At 35.0% G+C, this 14,698-nt stretch overlaps 1 protein-coding gene across 2 annotated transcripts in view; it reads left to right on the top strand.

The window, feature by feature from the left end:
• GPM6A (glycoprotein M6A) overlaps window positions 1–14,698 on the top strand; it is a 102,412-nt gene that overhangs the window by 73,388 nt on the left and 14,326 nt on the right. For both annotated transcript variants that reach the window (XM_026040798.1, XM_026040799.1), the window contains exons 2-3: window positions 3,212–3,404; window positions 11,508–11,664. In XM_026040798.1, the coding sequence (XP_025896583.1) occupies window positions 3,212–3,404; window positions 11,508–11,664 (350 nt within the window). The remainder of the gene's footprint in view (window positions 1–3,211; window positions 3,405–11,507; window positions 11,665–14,698) is intronic.

Genomic DNA, 14,698 nt, shown 5'->3' with positions numbered 1-14,698 from the left:
TAGCTTTTTATTACAGAACAAGAGTGAACTTTGCTGGACTTGTCTTTGTTCTGTATTGGGACAATACCAAGAAAACCGCTTGCTTCTGCCTGGTGATGTGCTGAGACACCCTTGGTATTTGTGTGCTAGTGCACTTTTTTCTTTTTCCTTAGGTAAAATTGAAACACAATTTGAATGAAAACCAGAGGAAAGTTGCTGACAAAATACTAATATGCAGCTCAAAATTACTGAAGCCATGTGCTGCTTAGAGCAAATATTTTTATCACACTGCTTGAAGTTAGGGAAGTGCAGATACCAGAATGACTTTTAATTTCCTTACAGAGTATCCACTGAGTTCATATCTACTATATTTGTGGGCGTGATTGATCAGTAAAATTGACTTTAGAGCCTCAGACTGCATATACATATACTCAATAAATATGTAATTGACTTCACCATGGAGACAAGAAGCAGTGAAAAATTTATTCTAGAAGAGATTAGAAATTCCTAGTATTTCTACTCTATGCTTATACATGAAAAGCTGAGCTTGACTCATGAGTTCAAATGCAATATGCCAGTATTTACTGTTTTTGTGCAGTAAGGTTTCAGTTCTAAGGCAGGCATTTCTAAGTATAATTTAGCTGCTAGAAAAGGCAATGTTTTATTTATTTATTTTTTTTTTTTTTGGAATTGTGATGCTGTTGAAAATTGGGTAATACTTTATAAGTGGAATATTTTATACATAAAAAAAAAAGAAGAACTAGGAATATTTCTTGGGCATAGGTCTGTAAAATCCCAGTCAGGAATTCATGCTACCAGTTGAACAATTTATTGACTTTTCTGGCACCAGAATGTGCTGCTTTTTGTTCAGCACTATGTGATTTGATAGATGTATTTACTTATTCATACAATAGCTTTCCTTGATAAGATTAAGGATAGCTTAGCAAAATTCACAAACAAATCTACACATTCTGTGATGGTCTGTGAAAATGTATTTGAGCTGATTGGTCATGAAAGCTGTGTGACAAGTGGTACAAATTTGGATATTAAACCAAATGTGCCTAGCTAGGCATGAAAAGCAAGGAAGATTTTTATATTTTGTTTTCAATTTCTAGTCTATGCAGTTCCTTTCATATTACTTGGCCCTTGCTATCCTCTCTCCTAATTTTAAATAAAAAAGTCTTTCAGAAATAAAAACTCATGATTAATATGTCATTGAATTATTATATGATGTGAGAGTCTTTTTTTGCTTTGATTATATAGTTAATAAACAATTAAACAGTATAGTAATTAAACAGTAACAATTGGAATTTCATAGATATTCTAGCTAGAAATGCTTTTACAGGTGAAACAGAGTAAATTCAAAGAATCCTTCTATGTTCTTTATTATATTTTATTATTGTTTTTCCACAGAAATCTGGAGTTGGTCATTTTTCTTAATAAAGACTGTAAAAGAGAATAGCATAATTAAAATTTGGGATTGGTTCTATTGTCACTGATTTAAACTCCTCTTTTGGTATATTTGTGTGAAATGTAGGTCTGATTATTTTTTAATGTACTGGGCAGAAAGGGACTGTGTGCTTTATTTGTCAGTTGTACTGAGGAGAAAGGATTCACATACCACTAGTAGAAAAAGAAATGATTGCCATGGTATGATTTGGGTGCATTATTAGTATGTAAATCACAAGGACAATTTCTTCTCCAATATGTATATAATTTGTCTTCTTAATGTAAAGAAAAGCTTCTATGCACACACAAAGGCAAATAATGGCTGGTTGGTTTGCTTAAAAGCATTCTAGAAATCTTTCACGCATAACACAACTTAATCTTGAAGAAATGTGTGTGGATTTATCTAAGCAAAGCCTCTCTAAGGAGTACTTTACAAGCCTTTTACAGCAGAAACTGTTAATTGCATTCTTCTACCAAGATTATTCCTGATATAGACAACAATAATGTATTGAGAGGAGCAGAGGTAGTTTGTCTGCTGCCTAGAATGTGGGTATATGTAATCTGACATTAATGTGTGCTATTTCGGTAGCTAGGCAGCTTGGCTTTACCCATGTAAAATGCATTTCTATGTCATGTAATCTTCCATGTATTTCTGGACTACATCTTCTCCCTGGAATGATTTATAGCGGTAGATATGACCAATACACTTCTTTATGCTGAAAGTTCCAAGGTTGAAGTGTATTTCAGTTTACTTCCTATAGCTTATGTAAGGTAATGTACTGCTTATGTAAAAATAAATACTTTCAGCAGCTCTAGCTTTTAATGTGAGCCAAAACATTGATAAACACATAAAAAATAAGTAAAATAAATGCTGAATTCTGTTTCACAAGATGAAATATGTTCATTGTGCATAATGAACTCTTTGAAAAGTGTTGAAGCCTGTATTTCCAGATGAAAAGAAACATCAAAGCGGCATGCAGCCTCCTTTATCTTCCTGATAATTATTTCTGTGGCTGTGGTTTTGCTACCTTGCGAACATTGCCTCATTAAGTAGGTGTCGAGAGCAGGGACTGCCCCTCGTCTCTCTCCCAGAGATGGATCCGCCACGCAGCTGAGTCGCGTCCTGCACTGGTGCTTGAATGGTGCTGCACTGCTGGCTCGCTGGCTTTGCAGTGGTCAAGGTACATTTCCACTGCTCTCTTATTAACAACAGTTTTCACAGTCTGCGTGGCTGAAAGAGCTGGAGCAAATGTTACTTGCAGCACACTGCTTTCCGTGTGCATGGATGATTGGTAACGTTTAGGAGGAGATAAAGCCTCTGGCAACTAAGTTAGTGCATTTCTTCAGAATTTTCCTCTCTCCCTGTTCAAATTCCTTAGTAACACCAGAGTTCCCTGTTTAGGCTGTGCCCTCCATTAGGAAACCCAGCCAAAGGTCAAACAAGTTGGGAAGATGTGCAGTTTCTACAATAGTTTCTAATTATGGGTCTTTTTAGCATATATTTTCATCTCCTATTATGAGATTGTTGAGTGACAAAAAAACTGGTCTATATTTAATAATAATAATAAGGCTATGGTGAGGGAGGGAAATGAACCAGATACCCTCTCTCTATCATTTTTCTGTTACTGAGGATCCTCATAAGGAATCTGGTAGCCAAGCAACTGGAATTATGAATATAGATATAACCTATGTTTAACATGTTCTGAATGGAAACACAAAATTTATTTCTGTTTCTTTGCTATAATATATTAAGATAAACATATATAACTTTCTTTTCCTGTAGGGTGCTTTGAGTGTTGCATCAAATGCCTGGGAGGAATTCCCTACGCATCCTTGATTGCTACCATCCTGCTGTATGCAGGAGTCGCGCTCTTCTGTGGCTGCGGACATGAAGCACTTTCAGGAACTGTCAATATTCTGCAAACCTACTTTGAGCTGACAAGATCTGCTGGGGATGTTATTGATGTCTTCACCATGTAAGTTACTAATTTATTTTAACTGCTTTCTTTTAATACTGCTTAGAATTGCGCAGGGGACATAAATTAGATCCAAGCAAATGTACTGCACTAAAAATCATGGAAAGTATGATTTTATGACTGATAAGCTCAGCAGATTAAATTTTGACATAGCTGATATTTTTTCTGTATACAAGTAATTTGTAATAAAATTTAATATCCAGTAATCATAAGCAGTCGAGTACTAAAAATGAGTTAATATTTTCATGAATCTGTGCCATACAATATTTGTTTACATCTTATGTCTGAAATTTTCACTGTTGAAATATGCAAAATTTTCAACTGAATACAACAAATAAATGGTGTAATGACATATTTTTTATGACATAAAGCTACCCAGCTAAGTAAGTCCCAGAGCGGAAGAGTGCAGGGAGGAAAATGCACATAATAGTATTTGATCTGACTTCATGCCATTATTTTTATGGTAGATAGGATAAGAATCTCAATCTTTTAACTTGTGTGGTGCTGCATTATCAACGTCCTTCCCAAGGGTTCTCTGTGAACATTCACAGTCTGGTTTGTTGAGCTAGTATCCCGCAAGGGGAAGGTACTGAGTACGTATGTCATTGCTATACTGCCTTGAAATTTCACTGGCCTAGACATAAGGAATTTAGTTGTTCTTGTACAGTGTTGTACTGGGTTAGTGGAAAATATGTCTCTACCGTTTCACCTTTTTTGGCTTGTCATTTAGAATAATGAGTCTCACTTCACTTGGCTGCTAAGAGTTCATTGTTATCTGGAATGAAAGATCAGTCATTTTATTAGTCTCTAACTTATTTTATTAGTCCCTAGAAAGCCATTAGTGTATAACAGCCACAAATCGATGCTTTCTCTTCATAGCAAGGTTTCCAGCTTCTTTCTGTCAAATGCTTAAGTGCAAATATCAGTCAAGGGCCGTAGTTCAACTGCAGATAATTCACTGAAAATGATTAAGGTACTGTAAAGGAGTTTTTTTTTCTCCCCCATGTCCAATTGTTTGGCTTTGTCCATAGATTTTTGGTCTGTTCTTCTGTGTGGTTACCTGAAGACTTACAAAAGCCAGTTCTTTCACTGACAGACCCCCTGGGATTGAAACTTCAATTTAACTTCAATTGCGAATGATATCTCTAAAATAAATTCTTAAGTAGAGAGGGAGCAAATATTTTGACTAAAAGCAGATGAACCTATTGTCTGTAACTAGGTAAAATGTGTGGTTCTCAAAGAAATTTGCATATGTCAATTTTGCACCTGTTTACATAGATAGTACTCTGCCTTTGAAGATAATTTTGTAGGGAGAGTCCAGGCTTGATATTTTGTCACAACTATTGATTAGCAGTTGGCAGTACTAAAGGCCTGTGGAAATTATATTGCTTTCAAAGTCAAAAAAGCAGAACAATTATGTAAATAGAAACACAGAGCGGTATCAACATTCTCAAAACTATATGTAGTAGAATTGAAGTAAAAAAATTGGTTTATTTTTCTGATTACATATAATAACAATTTTTTTAAAGTTTGACCTATTATATTATGTTATATAATATTTAAAACCACTGAAGAGTTTCTGTCTCAATACTTCTAATGCTCTGAAGTGTCTCAGACTAACCTGGAGACTACTGATAAACATGATGGGCAAATTCTATAATTGATTGCAATGTGTCAAACTCCATTTAATCATGCTTATGGTTTCCCTCTATATTTTTAATATCATGGTGGGTTTCAAATGTCATTCTGTCCAAAAATCAATCAATATTGAAGACTCTTTATTGAAGACTGTAGGAGATAAGGGCTTATTTACTTATGCCCACACTGCATTTGAGTTGCTTTGTTTTAATTCTGAACATAAATCATCACTCATACTTTAGCTTTGCTAATACAGCTACTCATTGCAATTTAAAAAAAGGAGTGGATGTCTATAGAGAAATTATCACTTCTTTCCAGAGCATAAAGGGGGTCTGAAACACCCTATATGTACCTTAAAGGACAAGTCAAGATACCTAAATCTGAGCAAGCCATTAAGAAAGTACATACTCCAGCACAGCAGAAACTTGTTGGGAACCACAACTGCTCCTGGTCTCCCTCCCATGAGGGATTGTGCAATTGTGTGGTGGGTCTTTGCCCCAGTTTTCCTGTTGTATATTACTATAGAAAGTTAACTGGAAATTCACTATCCATCATGCCCAATACCCTCAAGGAAATCTGCTAAATGTTATTTTAAAAATGTTTCTAAGAATGTGGTTATTAATAGAGGTGAGATTGCTGACAAGATCATCAGAAACAACTTTATGAGAGGCGCCATCATCTATTCGTTACAGTCAGAACTATGTGTTTTAGACTCATATAAGCTGTATTTATTTATTTGTTTTTGTGCCAGTCTCTTTCCTCTTCCAAGAATATTGTAATATTCAGAGAAAAGAAATGTAGTTTCAACTACTCTTAGTCCTCTTCAGTTAGGTTGGAAATTCTATATGCCTCTCAAGATGCTCCATGAAAGTGCATCTTAGATGTGTCTTTCCTAGAAAGGATGCAAACATTAAATTTTTAAAAAATGATGACTTAAAGTTGAATTCTGGATTCCTACATGAGGTTGTACGTTATCCTGCAAATTAGTCATACTTTAGCTTTAAACAAGAAATTTGATGTGATTCTATACAAATTTCTTCGAGAAATACAGAACCAAAAGATTTATCACACAACCTATTTTTAATGAGGCTTTACTTACATTTTCTTATTAGCTTCCTTTTCTTCTTCTCACACTAGGATATTTTACTCTTGATTGCCTTTTTTTATTCTGCAGTCTTACTTTGCAGACAGTATATAATTATTAGTAAATCCTCCTTTTCTCCTGTTGGCTACATTTTTTTTTCTCTCAAGTCTGCTTTTGCTTATTTCTCTACTCAAATCTGAATCCCAGAGGTGATACATAATGCTGTTGTCACCTCCTCTCGCTAACAGTTCCCCTGTGCTGCATGGCACCAACTGCCTCCTTTGCTAAAACTGTTTAAGTGAATAACATCATAAGCTTACACTGGGAAATTGTTCCCAGCTGGTATGCAGCACAGCTTGAGAACCTCTTGTATAAATTTCCACGGGGGCAGAGCTCTGCAAGCTTCTCTGTCAACCTACTTGCTTATAAATGGTGTCTTATAGTTTGTCTGCATTTGAAAAGCACACTTTCAGAATAGTTTGTACAAACGTGAGAAAGTTGGAAGTGGCTGGCAACTATTCGGTCCTTTGACATCTCTTGGGATCAATCCCTGAGAGAAGGGGTCATTCCAAAGGCCAGTACTATTCTTTTACAGAAGGACAGTCATCACTGTGTGGTCTTGAGGTGAGTGTCAAGTATTCAAAGTTCCTCGATACTGAAAATATAACCAAAACTCCTACACTGTATGTAGTGTGTTCCCAGCAAAACAGACCTCCACCAAGGGTAAATTCAGTGCTCTTTTTTCCTAACGATCTATGGCAGCTATTATGGCATTTTTGAAGTAGAAACTGTACTGTGTTAAATATCTTTGACAGCAGTTTTATTTTCCTTACTCTCTTTTGTTTAGCTGGGAAATAGATAAATTTAGTTGAATCCACTTGCATTCACGGAATACAGGTACAATTTGTTGTCAGCCATTTGACATCTGTTGTCTCTTAATGCCTTGATATATATTTGGAGAAATTAAGTTATAAATTCAGAAAGAGAATCTAGAGGTAGAATTACAAATGCTGAGAAATTAATTTCACATCAAAACCTAGTGTACTGGCAGATTAGAACACAGTGAAACACTGTGATATTATTTTTTTTCTTGCTCATGCTGGAAAGTACACACATTGCTCAAACACAAAGGTTTTGTGTAGAGCAAGAGAATCAAGTTTCACAGGTAAAACCTTTTTTTTTTTTGGATCTAGTTCTTTGCAGGTGTCTGTAATTTTTAAACTAAATTAAATAAAAAAGTTTCAGCTGGAATGTTGATTGTGCAAATGCAACATTAAGTTATTTTAAGAGAAACGTATATATAAATTGGTGTTCACTAGGTGGATACTAATCTTTAGCAATGAGGGTAGAAAGCGTGCTGTGACTAGACTGGTAATGTAGATGCCTCAGAGTTCCTACAGTTTATAATTCCTCTTGGGACACAGTGGAAGATATAAAAGGTCCAAGTTGACGGTTTTTCTTGGTTGATCCATTAGGCTAGTAACCCACTTATGATGGAGAAGTACTTGGTTTACACTAGTCAAGTACTATTTCCTCAAGGCCAGAGCATTATTATTTCCAGACTTGGTCTGCAGCAACTAAAACATAGTGCTAGGAGATAGAATCGTGGCAAACCAGTTTCATATAAATTAAGTACTTTTTTAAGTACTTAAGGACTTTTTTTTTTTTTTTTTTTTAACCAAAGAACCCCTAGACCTTATTTCACCAACTTTTTGATTGTTCAGATGGTTATCAGTATGGATGTATTTTTGGAAGAGTGTGAAATAATTAATATGAGCTCACTTGGTTGAAAGAGTCTCAACCACAATATAATACCTCATTTGTCATAACACTCCTCCAAAAGCCTACTATGCATAGACGTTTTGGGTAGAGCAAAGACGTTTTGGGTTTGCTGTTAATTTTTTATCCTTCATTTTGACAAAGCACCGCCAAAATACACAATAGGAACTCTGCAGCAGAGATTGCCTGTTGTCTCACCAGGTGTGTTTTCAGCCACCTCTGACTTGGCTCTGCTGGGAAAGTCTGCTCCGTACTCAGCTACAAGCAGGTTGTTCTTTTAAGGTATTAGTACTGGCAGCCTCCATCAGTGATTTCTGTAAGGGAAAGAAAGTGTTTTCTCTAGAGCTATTTTCATATCTGTCTTGTTGGATAGACTCCAGATTCAGATTAATGAATTAGGAAGTCTGCTTAATATGAAATAATTAATGATCAGAAGTAAGAGAACAATAAAAATGGCAACTCTCCAGTCAGATCCACTTGATTTAAATAACCTATTGAAAAGAGAGTGAAATACATGCTTTTATTTTTAAGATTTCTCAGCATAATGTGAAGAAAATCTGATCTGGAATCTATAGAGACTCCACTAGATTAAGCATGGAAAATATGCTTTATATTATTCTGTAAAAAATGATTTTATTAATTGCAAGTTTTTTTCCACAATTGATTTATGTTTAGATAATCATTCAGTTTATTCTAATACCGTGTGTGAATCTTTGTGTACAATAGACTTCTATAAAAATATATTCTCAGTGTATGTGCATTCATATAAATTTATATATCCAGTAACCTATGTATTAACACAATAGGGTTGCATGATCATCTTACATTTGTTAAAATAAAGATCATCTATGCAAACTTCATTCACTGTCTTTTTATATGAAGGCTTCAAGAGTTTAATTATATCATTATGTTCTACCCATAGGACTCTTATTTAGTCAAATTGGTATTCACGATTTCTTTTCATTCTTCTGATTTCAAGCAGCTTTAGTCTTCCCTTTAGTCTGCCTTTTGAATTATGTCAATTCAAGCACAAAATATAATTTTATATATCTTCTTGGCTCTGCTTCCTTTGCTCTTAATTCCTTTCTTTGCTGCCACTCTGGGCAAGCTTGGTCCTCTGCTTTGTCCCTGTTCAGATCACCCTTTGGCTTCTGTTCATCACCCCTTTTGCCTTTTCCGAGCTCCCTGGTGGCTCTGCTGCTCTCTCCCCAGCATTTGAGACATCAAGGCGACACAGATGGCCATTAATCTCCCCATGCTCACTCATCAAGAATCAGATTCTATTTTTAAAGACTGGCATCTCCATTTTACAAGGCCCACCTTTTATTATCTATTACCATTTCACTGAGAGATCAGAGTTTATATGGACTTTATTAGGTGCTGGAGAATTTAAAATAAATGCAGTCTTCACTGTATGTATGATGAAATGCCACTGCTGTAGTCTGTTTCCTTTAAGCATAGCAGTTGCAGTTGTTATGTTGCCATATAATTCTGTTTGACTTTTGAAGAGGTAGTAAATGATGGCTTTACCATTTTCCTATATTTTTTTTGCCCTTTATTCTTATGAGATCCCTCCTTGGAATGAGTCTAGCTATTTCATATCATACAGTCAGATCAGTAGAGATTTTACTACTTCTCTTTGTAGAAAGAGTGTGAGGAAGAAATTGAATTCTGTATTTGGCTTGGGTAGAAATATTTGTATTTTCCTCGTAGAAGGCTTAAAAGACACACACTTACTCCTTTAGCTCCACATAAGGATGAGGCAAAAGCCAGGAAGGAAATCTTTTGGTAGGCTTTTTGATGTGAGCAGCTCAGTGGGAGGTTCAGCACAGATGGCTTAAAGAGCTGTTGCAAGGGCTGAAATAGTCCCTGGACCTTCCAAAACCTTAATCCCTCAGGTCTATGACAGCTTGTAATTTCTACTGGGCTGAGCTCACTGAGGGCCGAGAGGAGTTGCTGCTGGCTCAACTCCCCTACTCCAGCCACTGGTGGATGCCATGCTTTTTATAAGGTGTATAATGTACAAACGGGAATATATCTTGCGGAATATTGATAGGATCACTATGTGTTTCTTTTCCTATCATAAGTTCATTTTCATCAATAATGTCAAGAAAGGCTCAAAAACACATAGTTTGGGTTTTGTGTTAAAACAGTGCTATAATGGCTGAATTACTATAAAAAGAGGAAGATGGGATTTTTACAATGTAGTCAGCAATTATTAAAATAAATTTTGTCTTTGCATCTTCAATATCATATACGGCCTACAGCAGGCTTATGTGTGCGTTTTGAATAGTATCTTTTCCATCCAAAAGTCAATTTATCCTAGTTTTCACTTGCCTATGAAAATAAAAGTGAGAAGACTCTGTTGTTGGAATGAGTTAGGAAAAATCTTATCCTATCTCCTCTCCAGAACCTTTCAGTTACTCCTTATGAAAAATATTTTGATAGATAACAACAGTTGTTATCTCTTCAGTTACTCCTTTCTTATATTTGCTTATATTTGTTTTCTCCTCACCAGGTCATAAGTTTTTGTTGTTGTTGTTATTGTTTTTAGTGACATGGTTCAAAGCTGGCTTAATACACATTTAGCAAAGATGTAGTTGCATTAATATAGCTGAAATATTAACTGTACAGTTGAATCTGAAATTGAATCTCTTGCAAACCATTGAAATTCAAAGATATTTTGATGATTTAGAGACTTGTTATTGTAAAACATGTACCGAAAGACATCCCGTGGATGAAGTTTTCAAGTATGAAATTAAAGAAACTCTGCTGTTTATTTTCTCATAAAAAATAGAGATATTGATCGTTTCATGTCCAAAGCAACTTCCACTTTAGTGCATGTTGAAATTCATCTTGCTCATCCTAGTGTCCTATTACACATTGTCCCTGGGCACAATGGTTGACCTGGGAGGAGGCAATCTCTCCTCATCCTGTGATCAACCTTCTGGCATCTCTGGGTCAAGGGTTGGCCCAAGAAGCTGCCTGTGCAACCCATGGATCTCCACAGCTGGTCACACTAGGACCAGTCCTGGCTCCCTGAAATGGTGGTCTTACAGCGCTGCCATAGAGCAACACTCATTGACCTGACCTTGTTGCAATACCTTCAACTAGTTGGAAGCTGGAGCATGCCTTTTTTATTTTGTGACAGAATTGTCCCTTGTCTATGTCACTTCATCCATTGAGGTATAAGAGGAAAAAATACAAGGAGGAGAGGACAGTAGAGACTTAAATTGCGATTTTTGTGATTTAAGAACTACCTATATGTGCAGAAGGGTTTATTGAAGATTGACAGAGTATCTTTTCTATAATAAAGTGGCTCCTAACCGATGAGTATAACATGCTACTTGAGGAATGTGTCAGATTCCTGCTACTTTTTTCTTTTCCTCTTTGCTACTTTATCTGCATTAAAAAAAAAAAATGTTCTGTTACATGTACAAATTTTTATATTTTATTAAATGGCCCTATGATTTTGTATCAATGCTGTCTTATTCCAAAGTGAACTCCTGTCCTCAGGATTTAAGGTAACTCCAGAGTAGAAATGCTGATGGTTAAGGGGTGTCAATGTTCAGAGTCAAATAACTTTTGCTGTTCTTGCACAGGATTGATATCTTCAAGTATGTGATATATGGTGTAGCAGCTGCGTTCTTTGTATACGGCATTTTGCTGATGGTGGAAGGTTTCTTTACAACTGGTGCCATCAAGGATCTCTATGGAGATTTCAAAATCACCACTTGCGGCAGATGTGTCAGTGCCTGGGTAAGTTGATAAAGCAGCCTGCATATTTAAGGTAATTTCAGCATATTTTATATATGTGTGGTAAGTTTTATGATGTGTATTCTTGGTTTTATTTCTTTAATATTTTTGATCACTTCAGTGATTAAAAATGCCAGCAAAGATTTAAATACAGGATTCCTATACTGACAGTGTTTACTATTTGGGCTTGTAATTATTTTAAGATTTCTGACCAGGTCTGTTCAATATTAGATAAAATCTTATTTGAAGGGAGTTCGATTTTCCTGCATCTTTGATGAGAGTGACTTTGTCTTTTGGTAGCTGTTGCAGTAGGACATTTCTGAAAAACCATCAATATCAAAAAGTTATATTTGTTCTAATAAAAAAAAATACCAAACAAGTAACTCTGGGTAACATGGTACACTAAATTATAGACAATAAATAATATATTAAATATTAGCCAGAGGAATGTTTAATACTGTATCTGATCTCAAATGTCAGTATTTATGAACTAGGTAATGGGCAAGGAACAAAGAACTTCATCAGTGATATCGAAAGCTACCAAAATTTATCTTTTGGAAAGCCTGATATTTAAAATTAAACTTAACATAGATAAACTACATATTTGAAATTGAGGAATTTAATATGTATGCCACCTCTACACCAATGTTATTAGCACCAGAGTAATGCTGCTTTCTCAATGATTTCTTTTTGCTGTTGAATAACATTGTAAGTTATTGGCTGTTTGACTAAGAATTGTTTTAAAGCATTTACATGAGTATATGAGCAAAAATTTCAGACATTTTTAATGAAGAAAAATGATTGCATATTTGTACCAACACTATCTGCTTTCATCTTTTGAAAAATAATATCTGATCTTTTTTACTTTGGATCTATATAGCTAGTTCAAATCCGCCCAGAATGGGAAACTTACAAAAATGATATCAGTTTCCATAATCGCTTGTCCTTGATAAAATGGACAATATTTTATCCACCCACAGTTTTGAGACCTTTGTAATAAGAGCTGTAATTCCATAGCCTGTGCCTAGAAGAAACGAATAATTAAATATTTATCCTATGGTTGATATCATTGCTATGAATAATGATTCATAAAAGGAATTCCTAGTCAGTAGTTTGTGTTGTTTGTGTTTTACTTCAAGTAATTCATATAAATATTGTACAGTTAATATTAAGGCAATTACAATTCATATAAATATTGTACAATCAATATTAAGGTCAAGTATTGTTTGTGATCAAAATGCATATGAGACATAAATACATTTGAGTTGAATACATTGCTATAATTACTGTGGAAAATAGTGGATGGTCTTCTTTATCATAGCCAGAGAAGTCTGCGCGTTCTTTCTGCCTTTTGGCTACTGGTCTGATCCTAGTGATATACACTTAAAATAAGCAGGAATGCTATGCAAATAACTGCCATTTTTTTTAGTTGTTAGTCTGGCTTTTGTTTCTACACACTAACAATTTCTATGTAATGCAATATATAGCATTTTAACATTTAAAACTTGTGATTCTTGTATAAGTTTCTTTTGATTAGTCCAATTTTAATATCCTTATGAGCAAGGTAACGTCCTCTATTTGAAAACCACATCTGGAAATAGAAGACTTGAGTTCAGCCTGAATGCCATTATAATTTATTCAGTTTGTTACGTCATGCAGTAAGCATGTAGAAATAAATTCTAAGAACAACAGACAGATGACTAAAGATATAACTCAAATGTAATGGGTGCCTTTGTGCATCTAGTTCTGGTTCTACTGTTACGTAAACCTAGTGTAAGAAACTTTTGAAGGTAATACTTTGCCAAACTGAGGCAATGCTATTGAAGAAAACTTGCATATCCTACATGTTGCAAGAAAGCTTCCTCATATAAGACTTTTTTTTTATAAAAAAAATTGTAATTAATTTTAAAATCTAAGCCCTCAAAGACTTTAAAATAAAAGCTTTGAACTTCTTTTACTACTTACTTCTTTAACTTAATTCTGATTGAAATGTGTACAACAGACTTTTGTCCTTTTGAAGAATTAAAATCACAAAAATGACTCTACATCCAGAAAAACCTAGGTAAAAATCTGTTTTTTTTTCTGTTACTCCACATCAGATTTGCTGAAACCATTAACAAACAGCAATTTAGCATGTGGAGACATGCTAACATGCTGACAACATTTTCAGAAGGAATTTGCAGTGAAAAGAAGTAAAACTAAAGCTATGTGATGATGTTAGTCACCTTGACATAAGGATAGCTGTGTTTCTAGTATTTTACAATGTCTGCATTCAATGACTTCAGAGAATTGAAGAAGGAGTTACAGATAATTGTGGTATAACACAGTTAGTCTAAAAAAAAAGAAAAAAAAGTGAGATAGGCCTGAAACCAACTGTGACACTGTCTGTGTATTTGATATTTAATAACCATCCTGTTTATATTCTCTACCTTGATCATGAAAAGCCTCATTTCTGCCCTGTCTTAGAATATCTGTTTACAAAGTCATTAAAAATGAACAAAGATCCACAACCGAGGCTTTTCTTCCTTTGCAAGTTTTATTCTTATGAAAATTTTATGTCCTCAAAAGGAAAAGCAGGTTTTTTGTTTGTTTGTTTGTTTGTCCATTTCTTTTTTTCTTCTCCCTCTGATCAGAAAGCATTAGATAAAAATTTCATCCTGGCAGTGGTACTTCTACCTCTTTGTACTTCTCAGTTTTGAAAAGGTGCATGCCAAGGCTCTACAGAAGGATACTTCATCTACTGGGTTGGACTGATTTTATCTGCTGTGTCTTTTAGATGTGTTCTGTTGTTTCCAGCTGTGCCATTTGAGGGGAGTGTTTCTGCACAGCCCTGGGCAGTTTTCACTCAAGAGTAGGAGTGGCTGTAGGAGTTTATTGTATTCCTTTAAATAGTTTATGTTCAGTATTTTATACTGCTACTGATTGATATTTATGGGATAACTACTGGCCATTACCTATTTAAAGTAACCTAATGTATAAGACAGAAGACCTACTTCCTTTACAGCTTGTTCATTGCACAGTACTATTGAACAGTTCT

The sequence above is a fragment of the Nothoprocta perdicaria genome, unplaced genomic scaffold, assembly GCF_003342845.1.
Source record: "Nothoprocta perdicaria isolate Ctin4 unplaced genomic scaffold, notPer1 scaffold_267, whole genome shotgun sequence".
Classification (NCBI taxonomy): domain Eukaryota; kingdom Metazoa; phylum Chordata; class Aves; order Tinamiformes; family Tinamidae; genus Nothoprocta; species Nothoprocta perdicaria.
This window is presented reverse-complemented; position numbering and strand designations above follow the sequence as displayed.